The sequence below is a fragment of the Fringilla coelebs genome (genome assembly GCF_963513975.1).
Source record: "Fringilla coelebs genome assembly, chromosome: 15".
Taxonomy (NCBI): Eukaryota; Metazoa; Chordata; class Aves; order Passeriformes; family Fringillidae; genus Fringilla; species Fringilla coelebs.
This window is the reverse complement of record NC_140041.1, coordinates 5,120,525-5,144,144: the sequence shown is the minus strand read 5'-3', so window position 1 is coordinate 5,144,144 and position 23,620 is coordinate 5,120,525. Positions and strand designations below refer to the sequence as shown.

Sequence of the window (23,620 nt, the reverse complement as noted above, 5' to 3'; positions counted from 1 at the left end):
GAGCCTTGTTATGACAATGAATAAATAATCTAACTGCCTTTTCTAGATGGAAGGAGAGCAATTAAATAAAACTTGAGCTTCCTGTTCTGTATATTCAGTGTGGTGCCCATTCAGAAAGGTGGTGTGACCTGAGGGCAGCATTGCAAGCCCAGCCTGGCTCAGCACTAATTCAGACTCAGGCAGTGAATGCTGAAGGGCTGCAGTGTTCAGCCAAGTGCAGACCTCCTGCAACGTGTTTCTTTTGTGATGGTGCTGTTTTATGGGAAAAATTGAATAATAAACCTCATTTTAACTGAGAAGGAGGAAAATAATGATCACGTACCAAAGGTAAAACTGGAGGTTAGTTTAACAAAGCTTTTAGACTCGGAAATGCATAGAGAACAAATTCCAGTGGCAAAGCCATATGCATGCAAATGTATGCCAAAAGTGATCAGATTTATGCCAGCCAATCCTCTTAGACTCATATCCCTTCAAAATGCACTGAGGAATTCTTGGATTATGAATTAATGCCACTTAATTCTTCGTTGGAGCACAGTATTGCACTTAATCAGGCACTCAAAAACAAAACAGCTCTTAAGACGACCTAAAAATAGTTGAGCTGAATATCTATCAATTATGGAACTTTATTAGAGTAAGCAACCTGCTGTGGGAAATGGTTTTACAGAAAGTGACGCTTCCCTTCAGAAGGATGATCTCATGTCTGTCTCCTGTGGTGGGGGAGGCAGGTCAGTGTCTGTGAGCCTAATTCTTCACAGGCTCTCTTAGGCTCAGGTTCCTCTTGGTCTCTGGAGCTTGGAAGACAAAGCTTTATTTTTCAATGCCATTCAGGAGCCTTGTAGCTGCTGCTGCCCAGATCTGCATCTTATTGCTTACTCCACTCACTTTGATTTTGCTGGTTGGCACTGAATTTGCTCTGTGCCTGCCTGTGTGCTGGTTGGCTGGAGGAAGCACACACCATCTTCTGCACTTCTGCAGCAAAAACCAAATTCTAGAGAGATGAGTCCACATCAGTACCTTCAACTGTTTGCTGTGCCTGATCTAAGTCCAGTAAGTCTGTCACCAGATCACAAAGCCCTTTTCAAAGAGAGAAGCATAATGGACATTCATTTTACATGTCATTTCTTATGTATTTGCTAAACCCAAGTGAGGGATTAATCTGAGTTCATCATATGAAGGGGCACATATGTTTTGCCTCTCTGATGATCAGTGAGGTGAATTTTTTTTTTGCAAATGTCTTACAAAGTACTTTTTTCTCCTTGTTTGCCTTCTAAGTTTTTCAAATTTTTTTTCATCCCAGCCCATTCTGTCCTTCCCATTCCCTGCTTCCCACTTGATTTTTTGGATTGTGTGAGCTCAGAAACACAGGTCCTTGGTAATTTTAATTCAGATTTACTGTTCTGTTGTTTCTCATCAAACTACCATGATCAGCCTGTCAGGTCTTGAGGAGTTGCAGGTTAGTGAGTGCAAAGGAGGCAGCTTCCTTTGGGAAAATTGGCATTACTGCCCTTGGTTCTGTATCCTGGCCTGCTGCTGGTTTTCTGCTTCTCTCTGTGTGTTGCATTGCAAAGCTGATCATTTGTGCACCTAACTGAGCAGGTCAGATATTTTGGAAATTGGGAACAGGCAGATATTTGGAGTGAGCAGCCTCCTTACCTGCCACAAGCTGTGCTCTCCTCCTCTGACAGTCAAAGCTCTTGCTAAATTCTACTTCTGTATTGCTGTTGCTTTTAGTCATTATCTTCCTCCCTGAGCTGTGGTGTGGTGCTGGAGGACTGGGGATACAGGCTTTCACCTGAAATCTGGAATGATGCCTCTAATGAAAATAGGCTTTGGTTCTGATGCAGATAAGCAGCTCTGGATTTTGCTAGGATCACATTACCTCTCCAACTCTTCACATCCTCAGGTGCAGCTTGCACAGAAGTAGCTCCTTAATGTGTCCAGAGTGCTTACTGTTGAATCAACAGGTGGATTCTTGCAGTAGCAGCATGGAGATATGATTCACTTCCACATTGCAGAGACAAAAAAGAATTTCTAAGCTTTTGACAACCACTGATCTTTATTTGAATCGTACATGGGGAGTACACAGTTATTTCCATAAAAGTGATTAAAGAGTAGGTAATTATCACATCATACCCTCCACACAGACTACTCTGAAGTCACAGCTGTAATGCATATGTAACACCTATAGTATATCTGATCATCTTTTCTGACATCCAGAATTTTTGTTGTGGACCCTGCATATTAGCCAGAAACTTCATTTTCCCTTGTGAACAAACGTGAGTTAGAATCCCATTCTTCCTGTCCACATCCCAGCACTTGGCACCATTCTGGTAAGGGGGACATGAGGGTGTTTGTCCTGGAGCTGAGAGCCTTCCTTGGGGCTCTGGAAGATGTGGTTGGTCATGGTGCACCTCTGTGTGTCTGGAGCAGGAGGTCAGGCACTCCTCAGGGAATAACTGCATTTTTTTTTCCCCTGCAGAATAGCAAACCTGAAAATCCAGCTGGCCAAGCTTGACAGCGAGGCCTGGCCTGGCGTGCTGGACTCTGAGCGGGACCGTCTGATCCTGATTAATGAGAAGGAGGAGCTCTTGAAGGAAATGCGATTTATCAGCCCCAGAAAATGGACTCGAGGAGAGGTGGAGAGACTGGAGACAGAGAGGAGGCGTCTGGAGGAAGACCTTCAGGCTGCTAGAGACACTCAGAGCAAAGCTCTCACTGAGAGGTGGGTTAGTGGGAGCAAGCGCCTGCATCCCCTGGCTGAGTGCCTCACATTCTCAGGACATTCTACTCAGAACTCTCTTCTCAACTCATCTCCCAAACAAACCATCTGCAAGGCTTACTGTGCCACTGGGGAAAGGTTGCTGCTCCTACAATGGATCCTTTATGGGAATGTAAAGGATGCTCAAAATAGCCCAGTGTAGTGTTAGTGTAGTGTAACATTTCTGTATGCAGCCAGCACCTCACAGCAGCTTCTACACTTGCTGTGCAGTCTGGGCCTTGGTAAATGTCAGCAGATGGAATTTTAAATTTTTTAAATTTGCTGTTTGTTCTGAGCATCCTTGTATGTGATTCCTGTAGGATCTGGTATTTGACCGGGCTGTGGGGCTTGAAGGGAATATCCTGTGAATCTAAACTAGCTGAAAAAAATGCCAACTTTCTTCCCTAATTTTACCTGTGTTGCAGGGGGAGATCTCAGGGGAATGTACAGTGAGGATGAATACTGCATTAGGCATTGCCTACAGGTGTTTTACAGTCTGGATGCATTAATGAGGGTGGCTCAGCAGTGTTTCTGGTAGCTGCAGTCTCTTGAACATATATGGAATAGGCACACTGCATTCACTCTCTCTTTGGCTCCATATTTTCATTTCTTCTATGTGGTCTTTGTCCAGCTGACACCAGTTTTCTACATTGGCTTTTCATGGTTTTATCATGCTGGAAAAAATATAAATGTCTTGGCTGTGAGACTTTTACCTGCCCAAAATATCTGCGGTTTGACAAATGGTTCTGGTCTTGCCCTAAGGCGAACCCCTTCATTTGGGATTTTTGGGAATTTGATCACATTCTAGAGTGCTCAAGACATAACACCTGTATGGGGAAGGATTTTGTGTCCAGAGGCCTGTTCAGTTAGGGTGTGAGCACCCACGTGCACATGTGTTTTTCTCAAACCAGTTCAGGTGGGAAATAAAGCTGAGATGCTGCTGAAGACAATAATGTAAAGCTGCAATGAGATGGGTAATAACTAAATCAAGTAACCCTTAATCATCCATAGACTTTAGTGGAAGGAGATTAAGACAGTTATACTTTTATTAGCCCAGAAACTATAGAAATGCAATAGTGTATAGTGAGTAAAATGTGCCCAGCTCTTTCGAGTCCTGCTCCTAGAAACATCAACTTCTGTGGTACCAGCTGTAATTATTTTGTCTTGTTGTGAATGCTTTCAGGACCGAGTTCTGCATTTTAAAAGTCTCTCAAGTTGGTAAACACTCACAGATCTTGACCAGATTCTGTCCTGGGTATTCTTATCATCTTTTGTAGGATTTCACAGCAAAAAAGTATATTTTTTCCTTTACTCCTTATTTAAAATAGCAAATGCTGCTTTAGCTCATCTCCTTCTTTGATCTTCTCATAGATTGAAGTTGAACAGCAAAAGAAACCAGCTTGTCCGAGAGCTGGAGGAAACCACGCGCTTGGTGGCCATGCTGCACACCCAGCTCAAGAGGTAGGTGACCCTTTCCAGCAGCTGGGGTTGCTTTTGCTGCACATGGTGCCACTGCCTTTCTCTGCTAGCAATTCCAGCTCCCAGCTGAGGGCTGAAAGCCTTTCAGTCGCAGGAGTGACCTCAGGCCCCTGTGTAGTCAGGGAAAGAAGCCTTGGGATCATAGGTCAGTTTAGATGGGTGCTTTTCAACCTCCTGGTGGTGCCTCTGTCTCACAGCAGGAGTTTGCATAGTCCCTTCTATTTCAGTAATATTCAGGTGACCAGAGAGAGCTGAGATTTATTCACTAAAGTTTGAATTACTGAAGTATTACATGAATAAAGAACGTTAAAGGCAGTTTGACAGCAAGTGGAGTGAATCTCACTAATGCAACTACACATTAATGGATGAATGATTCTATTTCTCTAATTCCAAGTGTGCTGTGACTTGCAATGTAGACAATATATAGAGATATTCCCAAAACTGTTGTGGTTCATATGGTGCAAAGACTGGCTTCTAGTTCAGGCTTTAGTTTTGGAAGAACACGGGGTTGCTATTTCCAGACTAATGCATGACTGCAGGCACTAAGGCCAAATCAGTTTGCTAAAAGTATATTTTTATCATTCTGATAGCAGGAAAGTTTGTGGGGTTTTTGTTTGGTTGAGGTTTTTTCCTTCCAGTGTGTACTGAATTTACTTTGTTTGTAGCTTCTGCTCCACTTGGATTCTGTTTCATTTTGTGAAGATGACACCGAAAAGACTGGAAAGAAATCATAGTGCAAGACTGACATGTAAATAAGCCAGCATGGAGAATAGCTATCTGTGAGGCTTTTATGCAGTGGAAATGCATCATATTTTCATTTCACCTAGCTGATTAGGGATCTTTTGAGGTGACCAAGAAGCATGTGAAACTAATTTCTTCCTAACCGTGTGCCCAGTGTTCTTGGCATGCTCCTTCATAAGAATAAGTGTTTGTTATTAACCCCATAATGCAAAATGTCTGGCATTCCAAGGGCATGTACAAAAGGAAATTGAGCCCAGTTTTTTGACAGGGAAAAGACTAATTTAAAATCCCTCCCTTTTCATAATAAAGTACACTGAAAAGCTGCAAAGCCATTAGGCTTCAACAGATGTGTATATACTGCCAATATGCAAAAACATCTATCAGAAGCTTTTTTGAGCAAATGTGCTGCAGTGCACATCTGTCAGAAGACATTTTCTGCCAAAATTGTACTAAATACAGCATACTTGCCTTTTTCTCATAAGGTCATGGACATAATTATACACTTGTAGCTTCCAGCTTTTACCCTATAAATAATAAATAAGGGATTATTAGGCTTATTAATATCTCACTGTTTTTCAGTGGGGCAACTTAAGGCACTTATACATATTCAGAATTTTTTCAATAGCTAATCCCTATCTGAAGTGAGGGTCAGTAATAACCAAGGTCTTCAATATGAAGAGCAGGAGTCTTGATTTAAATGGAATTTCTAGAGATGGTACATGTTATAGTCACTTCTGGAATACTTGCTGGGTTTCCTGAGCAGAAAACTGTGCTGTGGTGTCTGGACTTTCTCATCTGAACAGACTTCTATTCAGCACCTGCTTAAAATTAATTTTGTTGTCAGTTATATTCTGAACCTAGAACTCTAGGGATAAATAAGGCGTGTGAATTGATTTCACAGCCCAGCCCCAGCTTTTTCCCTTGCTCTCTTGGCCCTGGATTCCATGTAGCAGTCTCTCACATGGATAAATCCTGCCAGCTTTCTGGGAACTGCTGGCTGCTGTGATCTCTGAGGGCCAGTTCCAGGCAGCTGTGATATTGCCTTTTGGCTGCAGGTCCAAGATTGAGGCAAATGGCAGGAAATTTCCATATGGTCAGACAGTTCATTGCAATAACTTCATCTTCTTGCATGGGCCTTGCTGGTTTTTGCAGTCTGCTTTGGAGATTAACAGGAGCCATAGATACTTTCCAGAGAGATGCGGGAGGAGGGGGATGGCACTAATTTTAATTGGTTTGAAACTGTTCATTAGAGTTGTTTTGGCTAAACAAGGACTCTCAGGAGTCTGATCTGGTGAGTAGAAAAATGTGTGTGATGGATACTGTTTCAGTGAGCAGTGACCCAGCGTTTCTGCTGTGTAGACTGTGGTTCTGGGTTGCTCTGGGGACTAATGCGTGTGGCCTGAGCTAACAAAGCAGCACCCTGTGGGCTGAGAGATGTGCTGACATTGCAGTGTTTTCATGAGAAATCAGAAGATACAGTGTCACGGTTTTCTGACTTGTTTCCTTCAGTCTCTCCACCAGCATGCTTTCCCTCTCCTCGAGCAGCAGCCCTGGTTCTCTTGCATCTAGCAGAGGATCTCTTGCCACCTCCAGCCAGGATTCATCCACCTCAGCCAGTTTCACTGATCTCTACTACGAGCACCTGGAGCAGTTGGAGCAGTTGGACTCAGAATATCAAAACAAGCTTGACTTGCTCTTAGAAGGAGCCACTGGGTTTAGGCCATCAGGCTGCATCACCACTATTCATGAGGATGAAGTAGCAAAAACTCAAAAAGCAGATGCCACGAGTCGCATGCAGGCTCTGAGGTCCTTGTCTGGTACTCCCAAATCCATGACATCGCTGTCCCCAAGGTCATCTCTCTCTTCTCCATCCCCACCTTGCTCTCCACTGGTGATAGACCCACTCCTAACTGGTGATGCCTTTTCAAGCCATATGGATTTTGATGATGCAGAGATAAGTGCAAATCTGTCAGAACTCACCCTGAACGCTGGGAGTGGCAGCTGTAGACTGGAAGAGCCTCGAGCAGGAGATAAACATCTAGGTCAAGGTATGGTAAGAAAAGATTTGCATGCTTATATTTAATGTAGTTCATAAAGCACTGAGAAGCAAGTGTTTCAGAAGCTGTCTGTCATCTTGTTATCTTTATGTTGAAAAATGTTTTCAGCTCTGTGTTCTGTCTTGTTTGGGAGGGAGGGTTGGGTATTTTAATTTGTACACAAAAATTCTGATCTAATGAGTCTTGCAGGAGACTGATTTAGGTGTGTTTTTATTGTACACAGATGTGTGTGCACACGAATCACAGGGATTTCATGTGCAAATATAGATGGTCGTGGTGGGATTCCTGGTTTGATTTGGCACTAAACTATTCAGAATGTCATGTATTGTTTTGGGTCTGGGAGACACACAGTGCTATGTTGATGCAAAGTTTTTGACCAAGCTTTTGAGGAGGGCTGGAAAAGCCATTTAGCTTAATAGTTAACAAATTGTAGTGATAATAATCCTTCCCCACCACCTTGGTATGCATAAAATCCTGCTCTGGTTCCCAGTAAATCAGTGGCAATGAATTTATTAATTTCAGCTGAGCAGACATGTCAAGGCTGTGCTCGAATTCTGCTGTTTTGGTCTCTTAGCAACAAAAACGTGTTTAGATTGTAAGCATGATAAAATAAGACATTCAGAGATAGTGGATGTTCTCATATATGCATATGGCTTGTTGGTGGGTGTGAAGGGTTCATCCTTTTTTGGAATGGATGGGTTAAAGCAGTTGGCACAGCCAGGACACAGTGCTAGGGCCTGTCTGAGGCCCTTGTGACTGTTGTTGGGTTAAATCCAATGAGTGAAAGGACTGGATTTGTAGCTTCAGTTAGGAAGAGCTTTAATGGCAATATAAACTTGCAAGCTACAGTCCTGTGAACCAGCAGCACAGTTTGTTTCTGCTTTTCGTGGGATTATTGAACAGCCTGTGTGAATAAAGGGAACTAGTACCATGTTATCACCACCTTCTGCATAAAGAAGGCTGATGCTATTTAAAACACAATAAAAAACACAAGTGCAAGTCTTCCCTTTGAGCTACCATTTTCCTACATGCAAAAGGTATTATGCATTTGAGTAGGAAACACTAATTATTCTTATTAGAACTGGACGCTGATTAGTTTTAACCTTTTTAGCTCTTCAAGATTTGCCAAGGCTGTTAAAGTGAAAGCTCAGGTGTTAAGCAGATTAAGTGATTACTGCTGTTAGCCAGTCAGCAGACAAAATAATCACCATAAGTAGTTTATTTCAGGGCAATAACGGGATGAGATTCTGCTCCTCAGGCATTTTGGGGGTGGGGGCTCAGTGTAACCCAAAATGCAGGAGCTGGCTCTGGGGTGGTCAGTCCTGGGCAAAGCACGCTCACATGTCCTGGAAGCAGAGCTGAGCACTATGGCTGAGGGCTTTGCTGCTGCCTTCTGCTGGAGCAGAACCTCCTCTAGCTTTGAAACTGAAATAAGGTTGCCTTTCTCACCTGAAGAACACCTGAGAGATTTAGGGGAAGCTAATAGCAAAACCTGGAATCTGGCAGAGTCCAGCATTCTCTGATTGAATGGTCTGGATGCAAGGACAATGCATGACATGGCTCTCCAAGGCCCATTGCAGGAAGAGAAGAGCAAACTTCAAATTCTTAATATGAGTGAAAAAAACCATGAAACACCACAGGTAGTGTTGTCTACCTGCTTGGGAAAATGGAGGAGAGTTGAGTCAGTTCTGAACTCTTCCATAAACTCTCTTATTAGTGTGATATCTCTTCAGAGACTTAAGGCTAAAAGCTGAAACTCCAGATCTTTTGTTAATTAGCTGCATGAAAAGGCTGAGCTTTCCAAGTCTTTTGCAAAACCAGTAAGGAAAGGGGTGGCTGGAATTGTTGTCAGGGAACCATTCATCTTTATTCAGCTTTACACTGCAGCACCCTGCTGTAGAGAGCTCACTTCACTGTTGTGCGCTTCTGTATTCACCCCCTTGGCCCTGAGGTGCTGGGGCAGGTGGTCAAGAATGAGCCTTTCTGTCTTGGAATGACTCCTTGGCATTGGGAACTGGGGGAGAAAGAAAAGTTTGGTGTGTGGAGGCCAACCTGCAGTGCCTTTCCCAGGGAGCCAGTCCCATGGAAAGGGATTCTCAGAGCAGCATTTGGTGTGTAAAACTCAAAGAATCAGATTTAGGAAGCCAGCCAGTGGGAAAGAAGTTATTTTCCAATTAAAACCATGGACTAGGAGGTATGAAAGAGAATTGAGGAAAGAAGTTTTGACCCTGCCCATGTACTTCTAGCACAGCCTGTGATCCACAGCACTGCAGGAGCCTGGCCCTGGTGGCAGGAGGGAGAATGGATCAAACTGGGAATGCCAGTGTCAAATGGATCCACTTGTTTCAGTTAATGACTGATACTTGTGTTACAGGTGCTAACTTCTATTCATGTGGATTGGCATATGGGGAAGAGGTCTGGACTTTCTGTTTCTGTCCAGTGGCTCCATGGGAGTACCAAGATGAGAAATGCCATTTTTTGGTGTCAAAAAATCCATGGGTAAATGGGCCCAAAATGCCACAGGTGTCTCAAAGGACTGGGGCTACCTGTAGCACCCTCTACTGTTGGCTTCCAAGTCCTTATGTCCTTACAAGTCCTTATGGTATTCCATAAGCCTTGCACACTTTTCCACCAGTTTATTCAAAGCTGGATTTAATTCTTTAAGTGGCTTTGTGAGACTGTGAAGAAAACAACACCAAAAAAAAAAAAATCTGAAAAGCAAACTCAAACCCCAGAAGACCAACCAGAACCCAAACTTGCTTTGTAATAAATAAAATGTGCATTGGAACCATGTATTGGCTTGGGGGCATGTGCTTATCTAAGTCAGTGGGAAAGAAGGACCACTTCTGAAAAACAAAAGCCTATTGGAGAGGAGTGTACTGCTCTGCTGCTGTGGGGTTCCAGCTGCTCCCAGGGTGACACATGGCACCTCCTCACTCTTGGAGCAGGTCTCCCACATCCCTGAGGATGAGAGCCAAGAGCTGGGTACAGCCCAGCACTTGTTAGCCACATTGGCAGATGGAGTTCTCCAGACTCTTGGCTGCAGCTCCTCTCCACTGAAATGTTGAAAGATGCAGAATTTGCAGGTTTTCAGGGAGAATCTTTCCCTGTTTTGAAGCACAAGAAATCTATGTGGGATAACACCTCTGTGCAAAACGTGCTTCACCTTCTTTGATTTCTCTTCCCTATCTCCTTTTCCCTGTATTCCCGCATGTGACTGCTCCTTTGAAACCTATAAATCTCTTTCTCTCCATGTTCAGCTTTTGGTCTTTCTGGACCTGTCTTTTGTCCTGTGTACACAAACATTTTGGATTTAGGGGGTGGTTTTTTTGCTGTTCCCCTCTTGGTATGAGCTCTCCAGGTGGGACATGCAACTCCACATGATGCATTCCTGGCCAGAGCCAGCTCAGCAGTGCTTGCCCAGCCCCTGCTCTCTGGGTGGCTGGGGCAGAATGATTGCTGCCTGCCTAAGGGTGCCTTGCAGTAGGAGCTGGTTTATTGGTCCATATTTATAAGTTCACTAGAATTTAGAAAGTCCTGCTGCTTCTGAACGTTGCTCTTCGTGTCATGGGTACCTCCCTGCCTTTCCAGGGCTTTGGAAGCCTCTCCTGGCATCTCCTGCAAGGACTTGTGCCCAGAGAGGTGCCAGGGCAAGCAGCTGTAACACACCTGTGTGTAATCTCAGCCCTCACACTGCTGCAGGGCCCAGGGAATAAATGGGCACTCACTGTGCAATGAAACCCTCTCTCACCTCCACCACACAGTCTGTTCCTCCTGTTGTCCTGGGACTTTTTGTTGTTCAGGGCAGTTTGGCACATTCCCTCACTTCAAGGCCACCTTTGAGCTCAGCCTGCCCTACCTGTGTCCCCTGAGTCTTCAGAAATATGCTGTTGCTTAACAATACCTGGCAGGGGAAAAAGAATGCAATTCAAGGGGAGGATAAGAAGGAAAGCTGCTGCTTATCCAGACAGTTTGTTTTCATTAACACCTGCTTTTGGTTTTCCTCTGTGCTTTGCTGCTAGGTATAAACACAGCTGGAGGGACAGCACTGAAGGTGGCAGGTGTGTCAGCTGCAGTGTCTGATGAATCTGTTGCTGGAGACAGCGGGGTGTACGAGGCATCTGTACAAAGGTAGACATCAGATCTCTCTCCAGGATGAGCCAATGACTCAGCTTTGCCAAAAATCAGCTGCAGTACTGCTGGTTATGACCTTTGTTTGTAATTTGATGGCTAAAGTTCTCAATCTCGGGTTTCTTAATACTTCTGAAAAAACTATGAGCAGGTTGAATTTGATTATCAAAATGACCTATGCTTGCCATGAGAGAAGCAGCTGAAAGGAAGCTCATAGAGAGCTGTTTGAACAGCTGCCCTGTTTGTGGAGGTGCTGGTCAGCTGTGGGTGCTGCCTTGGCAGGGGGAAGTGGAGCCATCTGGGGTAGGTGGAATGCTCCCCTCCTCTCAGTCAGTGGCACCCCTCAGCCAACTTTGGAATGTTTAAGGAAGCACCTTGAACTGCCTGGTGGATGTGCCCAAGTGCATGGAGCAAGAGCAGGATGTGATGCCCACAAGACTTTTCCCACTAAGGGCACAGCTGGGAGTCACTGCTCTTACTGGCTTTCTGGATTGTCTCTGGGGGCTTTGTCAAAATGTTCACTGAAGGCACTGATCTTATTGGTACCTGCATCTCATGTGGGTTTTCCTGCTGTTTTTATTGGCATTCAGGTGAATTACAGTGTTTTTAGCTGCAAAGCACAGCTGTAGAGGTGAAATATCACTCAGATGCCCCCTATTCATTAGTAATCTTCATTAATTCTCTAGATAAATTAGTAATTTTTATGTTTACAGCACAATTCACTTTGACAAGGGAGTGCTTCAGTAAATTTTGCCCCTAGGCTCAGGCAGTCAGACAGTTGGGTGTCCCAGGGTGTCCCTGTGTCCCTTCTGTGGGGTAGGGAGCTCTGTGGAGAGGGGAGTGGGACAGTCCCAGAAGGCATCACATGCACACTCACATGTCTGATGTTGTTTGGATTATCAGCTTGCCAGCCCCTGGGGTGCCTACAGTGTCATTTTGGTGCCTGTCCAAGTGGTGAGGGTGGGATGAGCCACCCGCTGCAGCTGAAATGGAACAAAATGCAAGAGAGTGCTAAGCAGTAATATGGAAAATGCTTAGAAGAGAAGAATGCTAATCCTGTTTTCATGTGTTACTGCATAGTCTCTTGAGGCAATTAGACAATGAATGTAGTTTTGGGGACTTTCAGTGCATAAAACTTGGGAGGAGGAGTACATTGGGAGGAAAATGCTGCAGAATAGCTGTTTCCAGCAAGGCCAGTCAGTGTACTCTGTCACTTTTAATGTGCTTAAGAAAGTTTGATTTCTTAAAGAAACAAAGGAATTACTTAAATCTAATAAAAGTTGAGAATTTTTGCTGTCATGATGCAGGACAGGATTGCAGTTGTTAAGTCACATTTCTCTTGCGGGGCAGTCAGCCGTTTTTGCTAAAAACCAGTCAAGGGAACCCTTTAAAAATCCCCCACTGCCTTATTTTTGCAGTCTTTTGTGTGGCTTTTTTTTCTTTTGGCAGTAAAGAGGGAAGACATATGACTTTCTGCTGATAAGCACTGTAATACATACCTCTAAGGCTGATTGCACTTACTTCTTAAATGGGCTTTCTTTTAGCTGCTAATTTTACAAAATCCATATACCAAACCACTAAATGGAAGGGAAAAGATCTTGAATCACCTAAATGCAAACACTTCAATAAGAGGCAAATCAAATCCTTAATTGTTGTTGATTCCTTTCAGACCATGTGTGTCAGAAGTGATGGTGTTTGACAGTGATGATGCAGAAGCAGCTGGAACAGCCAAAGTGCAAATTGCAATGAGGTATGTGCAACATATTTTACTGGATTTGCCTTCCAGTGGGAAGAATGATAAATGGGATAGTGCTTTCTGTGCTGTTTTCTTCTTGTGTCCTATTAGTATTAACTAACTAATGCCTTTTTGTAGTGGAATTAAGAGTTACACTTGACTCCAGGAGGTTCTTGGTTGCCCTCTTCATTTCAGTGGAAATCAGCTGGTGATATTGTGCTATGAGGGTGCAAACCAGCAACAGGAGCACTGCCAATGCTGGGCTGGAGGAAGCCTTTGGCTGGATTGTAGAATCCTTAAGGGTGAAGCTGGGGTGGGAAAAACTGCTGAGAATAAGTGGCAGTCACCACCCTTGACCTCATGTGGATCCCACAGTGGTGGGCAAGGTGTAGGAGGGCAGGCTCAGAGGCATCCTCCTTAAATGACTTCTTGGAAGTTATGTGGGATTTGAGAAAAAGAAATAGTACAAAACTCATTTTTCGTGGTTATCTAAAGCAAGAGGTTACTCATGACATCCTCACTGTTGTACTTCAAGTATTTTACTTGTAAATTTTCCATATTGCAGCCATTAAGGCCTGTCAAAAAATTGCAGTTGCAATGCAGCAATCTGACTAGACCCCAGGAAAAGCAGTGTGTGTTGGTCAAATCTAAAATCCATTGTATCTCAGTCCTTTAAGTTCTGGATGTTCTGGACTGTTCTATATTCTGGATGTTCTGGTAGCAAAACTTGATGTATTAGGAAACTGGTTTTGTTTTAAACAGTGGGCAAGTCATGGTTACATTATAGAGTTGTCTTGTTTGTAAATTTTTTTGTATTGTTTGTGTGAAATACTCAGCCACAGAGTCCAAGGCAGAATTCTCTAATAATAATGCTCTTCTGTGTGTTTCTGATTCAGATATGATGACAAAAATAAACAATTTGCCATATTGGTCATCCAGCTGAGTAATGTTCCAGCACTGCTGTTACAACAAGATCAAAAAGTGTAAGTGGGTGAAACAAACACACTTGATATATTTGTGTTGTATCCCATTGAGAATGAAAGTGAGATTGGCTCATGAGTTTTCACACTCTTAAAAATTTACCTTTCCTGAAATGTTTCTATACATCATGTTGTGACACTTATGAACCAATAAACCTGTAGACTGAAATAAGGTGCAGTTTCTTCCTCAAAGGTCTGTATTTGCTAGGGAAGGACTTGCTGGTGAAGGTCTTAATTGTAGCAATGCCTTGAGCATTTGTCCTGCTGCAGAACTCCTTGGACACCTGTACAGGGTTGGGAAAATGTGCAGCTACTGCTAGACCCATTCCAAGCACAAGGTCTTTATACTCACCTGTGTGCTGAATAAGCTGACAAAAATTGGATTCATTTTTGCTGTTCCTACCCACAGAAGGGTGTGAGCAGTGTGACAGGTTGCACAGATGTAAACACCCATGTAAAACAGGATCCCATGGTGTCTGAGTATGAGATTCAGAAGCATGAAGTCTGTGGCAACTCCTGCCACTTCACATCTCTGACACTGTGACGAGATGTTCCTTTCTTCTCAGTTGACTGCAGATCCAGACAATAGGAAAGGACAGCTGTGGGTGTACCAGTTGTGGGTTTCTCTGGGTCTGGATTGAAGGCACTTGAGATGGTAGTTGATGTTTGGGCAGTCTCACTACTGTGAATTCAGCAGCTTTTCATTAGAAGGCACAAAATGGCCAACAGTCTCTTGTTCCAAGGTCTTTAAGACTAAACTATGCAATTAAGAACTGACACCTGGATTGTTTTCCCTTTTAACCCAATAACTGATCCCAAAGAGCTGCAATGGGGACTTTTCTGCCCAATTACAAAATGCCACCCAAACCCAAGAAGAAGAAGGAAGAAGCAGCATGAAGAAGAAGCCCAGGATGACACCCTGTGCCCTCCATCTTGCTTCCATCCACAACACACTAAAAATCCCAAACCCTAAATTTCTCACCAAGTGATGCACCTGCACTGCTCTCTATAATCCATTTCACACTTTTGTGGGTTCCAGTCTATCTTGAAGCCTGGGAAACTTTCTCCATGGATGAGGGTCAGAGTCAGTGCTGCCCTGGGGGTCAGGGCACCCCGGAGCAGACACAGAATCATTCATTCCCTGCGGTGTGCTGTGTTTCCCCAGACAGCAGTGTGCACAGCGCTTTGGCTGACTCAGGGAGGGGTTTTGGGGAGCTGCCCAGAGCAGGGGGGCAGAGCTGAGTGCGGTGTGTCCCCGCAGGACCGTCCGTGTGGCCGTGCTGCCCTGCTCCGAGAGCACCAGCTGCCTGTTCCGCACGCGGCCCGCGGAGCCTGCCGACAGCCTGGTGTACAACGAAGCCTTCTGGGTCTCCATCTCCCACCCCGCCCTGCGCCAGAAGACTTTAAGGGTCGATGTTTGCACTGTAGATAAGTCTCACCTTGAAGAATGTTTGGTGAGTATCCAACTCTGTGTTTGTTTCCTCTTTTTAATTAGACACGATGTTACACTCTTGAGGTGTGGCAATTTCTGTGAAAGCCTTCCTGATAATCTTTAGCTATGTGGTCTCTCCCCCACAGTGTTCTTTGCAACAACAATTTCCATCAGGAAAACAATTATGAGATAAATGTTTTGTTACAGAACTACCTTGCTAGATATTTCTCCTTCATGATCTGATGTCAAGCTCTAACTAGTTTTTGTCTTTTTGGAAACATTTATGGTATTGCAATTGAGAACTAATTACTTTGGTTTTGGATACATCAGGTTGTATGCTAAAAGTAATGTACTAAAAAATTACAAAGGCAGATGAGGAGAAATGGGATATACAAAGCTAAAACATCTGGGTTTGGGCAGTGATTTTTGTCAGCCTTGCAAATTTCTTGAAAGGGAGTCATCCTCTCCTGTTCCTTTCTCTTTCTCTTTGAAGCTCTGGCTGTAATTTCTCCCTCCTGCAGTAGCACTGTTGGTACTTCTGGATTCTTGTTACAGTGGAGCTCTAGTGAAACACTTTCTACTTACATTGGAAGCCCTTGGCAATGCTAAAAATAATCCAACATAAAGCATTCCTAGTGGTGTTGAAATGGGATAAATAGGCAATTTTTCTTTTTGTTGAATTTGCCAAAATTTAGCAGTCCTAGATTTTCACTCTGATTTTTTCTGACTGGTGTGGTAGCTGTTCATTTTAATATTACACTAAAACTGTGGTTTTGCTCTCAACAGGGTGGAGCACAAATTAGCCTTGCTGAAATATGCAGATCCGGAGAGAAATCAACCCGTTGGTATAACCTCCTTAGTTATAAATATCAGCAGAAGCAAAACAGGAAAAGTAAACAAGGAAACAGCCACTCTGAAGTACCCTGCACTGAAAAAACAGTAAGAGCAGCTGCTTAAATTGAACAAATCTCTTCTGAATAGGACTAGCAAGAGGGTTTGTGTGGCTGTTACTATAGAGAAGTGAAGGCTGCTGTGTTTATATTTACAACTTGAATTGTGTTGTTAAGTGCAGCAAAATAATTGACTTGTTGATTCCAAAAATGCCCTTGTCCTGGGCTAAACACTTACTGAAATCTCTGCTCAGGAAGCTGAGGGATGAGTAAGTGATGTGTGAGCTCCAGCCTTCCTGCGGGGCTGCCGTGAACTTGCTGGGCAAGTCAAGACAGAGTTTGCACATGCAGGGCACAGAAGGAGCTCAGCCTGGAGCTGCACACCTGCACGTGCTGGGGGAGCTGGGCCAGCTCTGCTCTGTCTGCACTGGGGCTGGGGGCTGCTCTGGGGCTCTTCTCACCGCAGAGGCTGGGTACTCTGCAGTCTCTGAGAGTCATTTCTTCACCAAAAGCCTCTTTCTCTCCTCAGGACTCTGTCTCAGCACTCTTAGAGCAGACAGCTGTTGAACTGGAAGCTGTGGAGAAGAAACTGGAGGAAAGCAGAAGCACTTTAACTAGTGGAGAGAGCTGGTAGGTGCCATCCTACCAACTTCTTATTATGGAGTGATCTGAGCATTTGGGTGCAGAGGAAAAAGCAGATTATACTCAGCAGTGGGAGGCTTCTTCTTTTGCTGTTTTGCTGAAAAATCCTGTTTCTTCTGTTCTGTAGGTTGTGCTTAGAAAATGAGAACAAAACTGATAAATGTTGAAAATTGTCAGTAGCACTATGCTAATTTTGTTATTTGTACAGTCTTCTATGGATGCCCTGAAAACTCCCCTCTGTGGTGCAAGGCTTTGCTTGAATTTTAATGTGGCTGTTCTTTATATGGTTCAGATTCAGATTTCCTTAGAGAAGTCCAACATTAGAAATAGAAAGCAAGCCTGACCAATGGGTTTGATGGAGAAGCCTGCTGTGAGTTCAAGGGAGCTGAAAAGGGTGTTAAAACAGTGCTTCAGTTTTGTCCTGTAACGCTTTTTAACTGAGATTAATGGCATCCTGAGAGCTCCCCTCAAGATGCACTTGCCTTAAACTCAGACCACATGGCTGAACCCTCATCTTGCTTCTTTTGAAGCCAGATCAGGATGAAGTTTTTGGCAGTAATGTGGTCTTCTGGTGCAGCTTCTCTCCTTTCTAAGCCTGTGTTTGTGTAATCTCCGTGGCTGCAGGGCCTGTCAGGTACACCTGGCTGCCTTGGGAATGTGTTTCTGTCCAGCAGCTTACAGGAGGTACCTCTTGCTCCAGAACCAGAGCAGTTCAATAAAAAAGCTGTTCTTTTCAGGCAAGACGAAGAGGTTCCTGACCTGGAAGAACAGGATGAGATCAGTGAAGCAGAGGAGGAGGAAGAATTCTGTGCTGGAAAATCGCTGTGGGATACAGATCTGAATTCCCAGCTGCACACAGAGATAGCAGTGAAGGTACAGTTAAGGCCTTTTGAACAGAAAGATGATTTAAGCTTCCCATTGCTCAGCTGACTGGGTTGTTGCTGAGCTGAGCAAGACTACAGCAGTTATTTGAAGGTTCACCATTGATGATTAAATGTTTATCTACCTGAAATCTTTGTAAATAACTCTGTGTGACCATTTTGTCCCAGAGTTAGTACAGCACTGTTTCATGCCTGCTTTTTGCTGCTCATGAAAACTGTTTTCATTAATGTGACAGTGGTTTGGGCTTGTTTAATTCTGAATGGATCTGTAGTCAAACAGGGGTGTCCTGTACACAGCTCTCTCTGTGCATTGATTTGGATCTTTGCTGCAGATGCAAAGATCCAAATCAATGCACAGAGAGAGCTGTGTACAGCAAGATAATGGTCTTCAAAATCATACCTGCTCTCTGTGGGATTGCCAGGTCACAGTGATGTGTGGATCCACAGGCAAAGCCCACTGGAATGAGCTGTGCTGTACAGCAGTCAGTGGATACAGAGCCCTTAGGCACTAATCCAGTTCATGCAGCAGAGCTCCAGGAGTGAAGTGTCGGGGCACGCTGCATGAGAGGGGCTGAAGAATGTCTGGGTTGGAATGCAGCAAGCATAGATGTGGCACAGGTGGCTGTCACACAGCCCGGGGGGTGTCCTGGCACATGGAAAGCTGGCATTTACACTGCACTGTGTGTCTTTCAGGTGGATAAAGAGACCAACACAGAGAGTCTTGCACAGTCCTCGACTGTAGTTCGTCCAAAAGACAAGAGAGCAGCAAATCCACCCCAAAGTCAGTTTGTCAGGGGCAGCACCATCATCCGCTCCAAAACATTTTCCCCAGGACCACAGAGTCAGTACGTGTGTCGGGTAAGGAGAGTGAAACCCTGAGCTTCTAAGTGCTTGTCTTCACCCTCTGACTTCAGAAGTTGCTCTGTCCTCACAGTATCTTGCCTTGGAACTAACAGCATTAAGCACAAATTTATCAGATATATATGTGCACATATATTTGTGGCATGTGCAGCTTGTTGAGTGCCCTGCCCTGCCTGGAAGGGCTGCTGTAAGACACTGATGAATAAGCTGCATATTAAACAGTTTCCTGATGCTTGAAGTGTTCTGTGCTAGCTCAGTTACCTCTGTCCACCTGACTTCAGATGAGGTGAACATAAAACCTTGATAGAAATGGAAAGGTAAGTACCTGATAAGATCAGCAAAAAAACTGTGGAAACCTGAAAGGGACCAGTGTGCCTTGTGTGAAGGTAACTGAACAGGCCATGTGTTGGGTCAGATGTCACTTCCCCTGCTTTGAAATGTTTGTTCACAATTATTTCCTGAATTGAGGGTCAGAATAAACTATAAATATCTTGTCTTTTAAGTGGAATTGGCAAACAAGCAAGCACTGTCTTTTACCAGGCATGACCTGTCCCAAGTGGGCAAACCCTGAATACAGCTGGGCCAGACTTGCTGTGTATGTTCTGCCTGGTTCAGCAGCAGGTGCTTCCAGAGGAACACACCTTTCTCATTCTGCAGTGCTGGAGTGGTACAGGTGCTGTGTCCCAGTACATGCAGATCCCAGTGCCACTCCCCCTCCTCCCCCAGCTTTGAGAAGGGACATGAGAAGGGAATTAAAAATAAAGCCTGCTTGAGCTGAGCTCTTTGTAAGGGTCTACAGACAACCACAAAGCAAGGCAGGCTGTGTGTAACATGGCAACTCTTCAGCTGATAAACCCGGGGGAGAGCTTTCAGGTAAACTTGCCTCCTCCACCACTAGCTTAAAATACAGGTTATAGAAAAATACAGATTAGAGAAAGAAGAAATCTCTAATAAAATAGTCCCATGCTTTACATATGCTAGGAGACATATTATTATTGTTATTATTGTTTATTATTATATTATTATTACTACTTACAGCTTATTTTTCTCGGCTGGTTTACCCAGCCTAGTTACTTGCACAGGAGAAAACCAGGAGGGCAGAGTCCCATATCATATCCTGACTTACTGTGTGTCTCTCTTTGCTCACAGCCTATTCCCAAAAAGGGACAGAGTTCAAGGCTTGTGGCAGGATCTGGCTGTGCCAGTGCATGTTGTGTACTCAGACTGGGGTGACAGCTGTCTGCCTTTCACAAAACTTTATAGTTCTGCTTACAACAACCTCTGGTCTTGCTGGCAGTGTGTGTACGCACTGCTTGTATTTCTTTAATGAAAGATTTGTGGTTTTCACCTTCCTTTTCAGCTGAATCGCAGTGATAGTGACAGTTCCACACTATCCAAAAAGCCCCCGTTCGTGCGGAATGCGATGGAGAGACGAAGTGTCAGAGTGAAACGGGTAAGAACATCACCACTTTTATTTTCCTCTAACAGAGACACATGCAAAAATCATAAAACTGTTTTGAAAGAAAAATTTGCAAAACATAAATAAGTTGACACATGCTTTCATTCACAACCTTTTCTTTGTGTGTGAGAAGTCTCTCAAGGATTCTTTGAAATATCAGATTATGACTGGAACGTTTAAGTTAGAACTCAATTAAAACATTTAATGTAGGAAAATGGTGCCTGGCATTTTCCATCTTGTCAGAGAAGTAGCACAAACAGTTTTGCTGTGTTTATTATTGTGAGAAGAACAGTAATTAACAACTGTGCTGTGGTTTATTACTGTTCTTAAGTATTTATAATAAATTTGAGGAGCTGGAAAAGAAGAATGATGTCTCAGGTGACCCTGTTGTAGTGATGCCATGGCACTCAATAAACCCCTGTGCCCATTGTGATGGCAATCACTAACATTTCCCCAGGATACTGACACTGAACTCCTGAGGAGATGGTTTTCTAGGGACAGCTTGTGTTTGAAACTAGCAGAAGGCAATATGTTACTGGAAAAAGGAATCACAGGTTTTTCTGCAGCACTGTGGATTCATCTGAAGATGAGACATTAAACTTAGGAGGAAGGTGTGCAAGCAAGACTTGTTCAATTTGGAGATGCTGCCAAGGGAGAACTTGAGTGGAAGCACAGAAATGAAAACACTTATCTCTAAGAATTCCTTGAGTTTGTGGTGTCTGTCTCAAGACAGACTGGAAAGCAGGATCAATAGAGATGGTTTGTGTAAGAGAAGCATTAGAAAGATGGGTCTCACAATGTGTGTGGCACTTTCTGGGTGGAGTGTTTGGGACAGTTCTCCTCTGTGTGCTCACACAGCCCTTCTCTTCCAGCCTTCAATCAAGTCCTTCGGTACAGAGCGCCTGATCCGCACCTCGCTGGACCTGGAGCTGGACCTGCAGGCTTCAAAAACCTGGCACGACCAGCTGGTTCAGGAGATCTCAGTGCTGAGGGAACTGAAGGAACAGCTGGAACAAGCTCAAAGTCAGGGTGAAAAAGAGTTGCCACAGTGGGTGAAGGATGATGAGAGGTTTCGACTGCTGCTGAGGCTTGTGGAGAAACGAGTGAGTCATACCTGCCTTGGGGTTTCATTCCACTCAATGGAGAAATTTTGGAAATAGGGGACTTTGGACAGTCAGTAAATGAAGCCTGAGCACTGTTAGTCACTCTTGTCTGCCACACATGGCTCTATCAAGCTGTTAGTCCTGAGCCCTTTCATTCACCAGCAGAGAGATTTGCTGCCCTAGCAGAGGTGTGAATACGAGAAGTCACAGATGCCATCTGTTGTGCCAAATGTGTCCCCCCAGCCTGCAGGAGGTGTGGTGTGTGGTGGTTGGCACTTACCTTATTCTACATCACACCCTCCCCCATGCACAGGGCCCCTTCTCAGCTCCTGGGATTTCTCAGCACCTCTGCTGGCACCAGGCAGAGACCAGGCTATGCTGGCACCAGGTGTAGGAGACAGTTGGTGTGAGGTGCTCTGTGGGGTGCTGTGTGTGCTGATATTCTGCCTTAAAGGATCTTAAAAGATCAAGAAGATACAAAGAGAGAACTGACAGAAGCCATTATTCTTACCACAGGCACGAAGGGCACCTTACAAAAAGCTCTCTCCCTTAGAATGGTTAGTTGTCAAGCTTCAGTTTAGCTTCTATGGCTTGTGACTTCAGAGTCAACAGCCTCCAGAACCCTCAGACCTGCAGCTGAAATGCAGGTCAGTTAGGATAAGATAATTCCTCCTGGAAACACAAACAAGTCTTCTCCATTATTCATTTAGGTGCAAAATCCAGAACACAAGTGTGAGCTCAAGGCTGATAAAATGATGAGAGCTGCTGCCAAGGACGTCCACAGGCTGCGAGGGCAGAGTCGAAAGGAGCCTCTGGAAGTGCAGTCATTCAGGTAATCCTAGGTAAAGGGGAGGAAAAGTTGACTACTACCATGATTTTTCTGTGGATGACTGAGATGCTGATGAGGAAGACTGATCTCTGCAGAAGTAGTTAACTGTTCTGCTTAAATAAGAGCTTCTGTATTTTCATATCCAAGTATAAGGTCTGACTCAGGGGAATTAGTTGCACATGATCAAAGCAACCAGCATTCTCCAAGTCATTCCCCACCTGGCAACAAATTCTGTAACACAGAAGCAGCCCTTTGCTTCCCTAAGTAACAGATCCAGAAAAGAAAAGGCCCTGAGCCCTTCTGAAATGACTTTTGCTAAGGTCAGCATTGTGGCTTTAACTCATGTCTGATAAGCAAATAAAAGTTGTAGGTTGTGAGAAGATGTACATCTGCTCCCTGTGGAGACAGCTGGTGGGATAAATTCTCCTGTGGATTCTGGACACTTCTGGCAGGATTTCTGTTGCATTAACAACTGATCATCTTTTTTTCAGAGAGAAAATGGCATTTTTCACACGGCCAAGAATAAATATCCCAACGCTCTCTGCGGACGATGTGTGATCACCATAAAGTATTTGCTTTCTGGACAATTCTACAAATGCAGATTGGGTTTTGAAGTTATTTATGTGGTATTATGAAGGTACCAAGGCATTTGTATATTAGAGCTTTTGTCAGTATGTGGATGTTTTGAAGATTTTTAGGTTAAAGTTATATCATCACAGAAACCAGCATTAAAGTGACAAGATTGTATAGTTTGTATATTTAGGAATGTATTTTTGGGAAATAGAATTTTAAATAAGAACAAAATGCAGCGTAAGGTGCTGTTATTCTTAAATAATGCTGTTTAGACTTTTTGTACAGCTCTACCTTTTAGAGGTTTTACTGCAATAAAATAAATTTGAAGGAACCTCACCCCTACCTTCTATGATGTTCTGCATCGGACTCTCCTCTGAGTGATGTATTTTGTACCCTGTGGGGAATGCTGGGAGCCAGATGGGACTCCCAAGTGCTGTGAACGAATTCTCTGTGAGCTGTGAAGCATTTGTGTTTCCTGCCAGGTCATAAAAGTAGGTGTGAAGTTCAGAATACTTGCACTTTTAACGTTCGTACTACAGCTCATGTCTGTAATGGGTCTGTTAAGGTAACGTGGGGAGCCCATTGAAACCACTGCTGTGGGAGGAGGGCTGCAGGTTTAAAGTCCGTTTTGGGTTTTTCCAATAAAGTGACCTTTCTGGACAAACCTGCCTTCTTGCTTTTTGTCTTGAGTGAATCTTCTCATCCCCTGGCACCTAAACTGGGGTTCTTTTGTGTTGCCAGCTGGAAGCATATAGCTTTTCACATCTAGTCACAGGAGATGCTGTAATGGACACATTTCATATGGGATATGCTGAGCTGGAAGGGACACACAGGGATCATCCAGCCCAGCCCCTATCCCTGCACAGACACCCCAACAATCCCGCCCTGTGCATCATCCCTGGCAGCGCTGTCCAGAGGCTCCTGGAGCTCCGGCAGCCTCGGGGCCGTGCCCAGCACCTCTGGGGGAGCCAGAACCTTTCCTGATCTGCGGCCTCACCCTCCCTGCACAGCTCCGGCCATTCCCTCGGGTACTCGCTGGTTTACCTCCCGCCCGGACATTCCTGTGCCC

At 44.3% G+C, this 23,620-nt stretch overlaps 1 protein-coding gene across 4 annotated transcripts in view; it reads left to right on the top strand.

The window, feature by feature from the left end:
* WWC1 (WW and C2 domain containing 1) overlaps positions 1–23,172 on the top strand; it is a 66,806-nt gene extending 43,634 nt beyond the window's left edge. For all 4 annotated transcript variants that reach the window (XM_084215599.1, XM_084215600.1, XM_084215601.1 and 1 more), the window contains 15 exons: positions 2,480–2,722; positions 4,130–4,219; positions 6,488–7,026; positions 11,058–11,166; positions 12,836–12,916; positions 13,798–13,884; positions 15,143–15,335; positions 16,100–16,252; positions 16,733–16,833; positions 17,583–17,718; positions 18,420–18,584; positions 19,948–20,040; positions 20,919–21,149; positions 21,860–21,981; positions 22,470–23,172. In XM_084215599.1, the coding sequence (XP_084071725.1) occupies positions 2,480–2,722; positions 4,130–4,219; positions 6,488–7,026; positions 11,058–11,166; positions 12,836–12,916; positions 13,798–13,884; positions 15,143–15,335; positions 16,100–16,252; positions 16,733–16,833; positions 17,583–17,718; positions 18,420–18,584; positions 19,948–20,040; positions 20,919–21,149; positions 21,860–21,981; positions 22,470–22,536 (2,410 nt within the window). In that variant the 3' untranslated portion in view covers positions 22,537–23,172. The remainder of the gene's footprint in view (positions 1–2,479; positions 2,723–4,129; positions 4,220–6,487; positions 7,027–11,057; positions 11,167–12,835; positions 12,917–13,797; positions 13,885–15,142; positions 15,336–16,099; positions 16,253–16,732; positions 16,834–17,582; positions 17,719–18,419; positions 18,585–19,947; positions 20,041–20,918; positions 21,150–21,859; positions 21,982–22,469) is intronic.
* Positions 23,173–23,620: the final 448 nt, after the last annotated feature.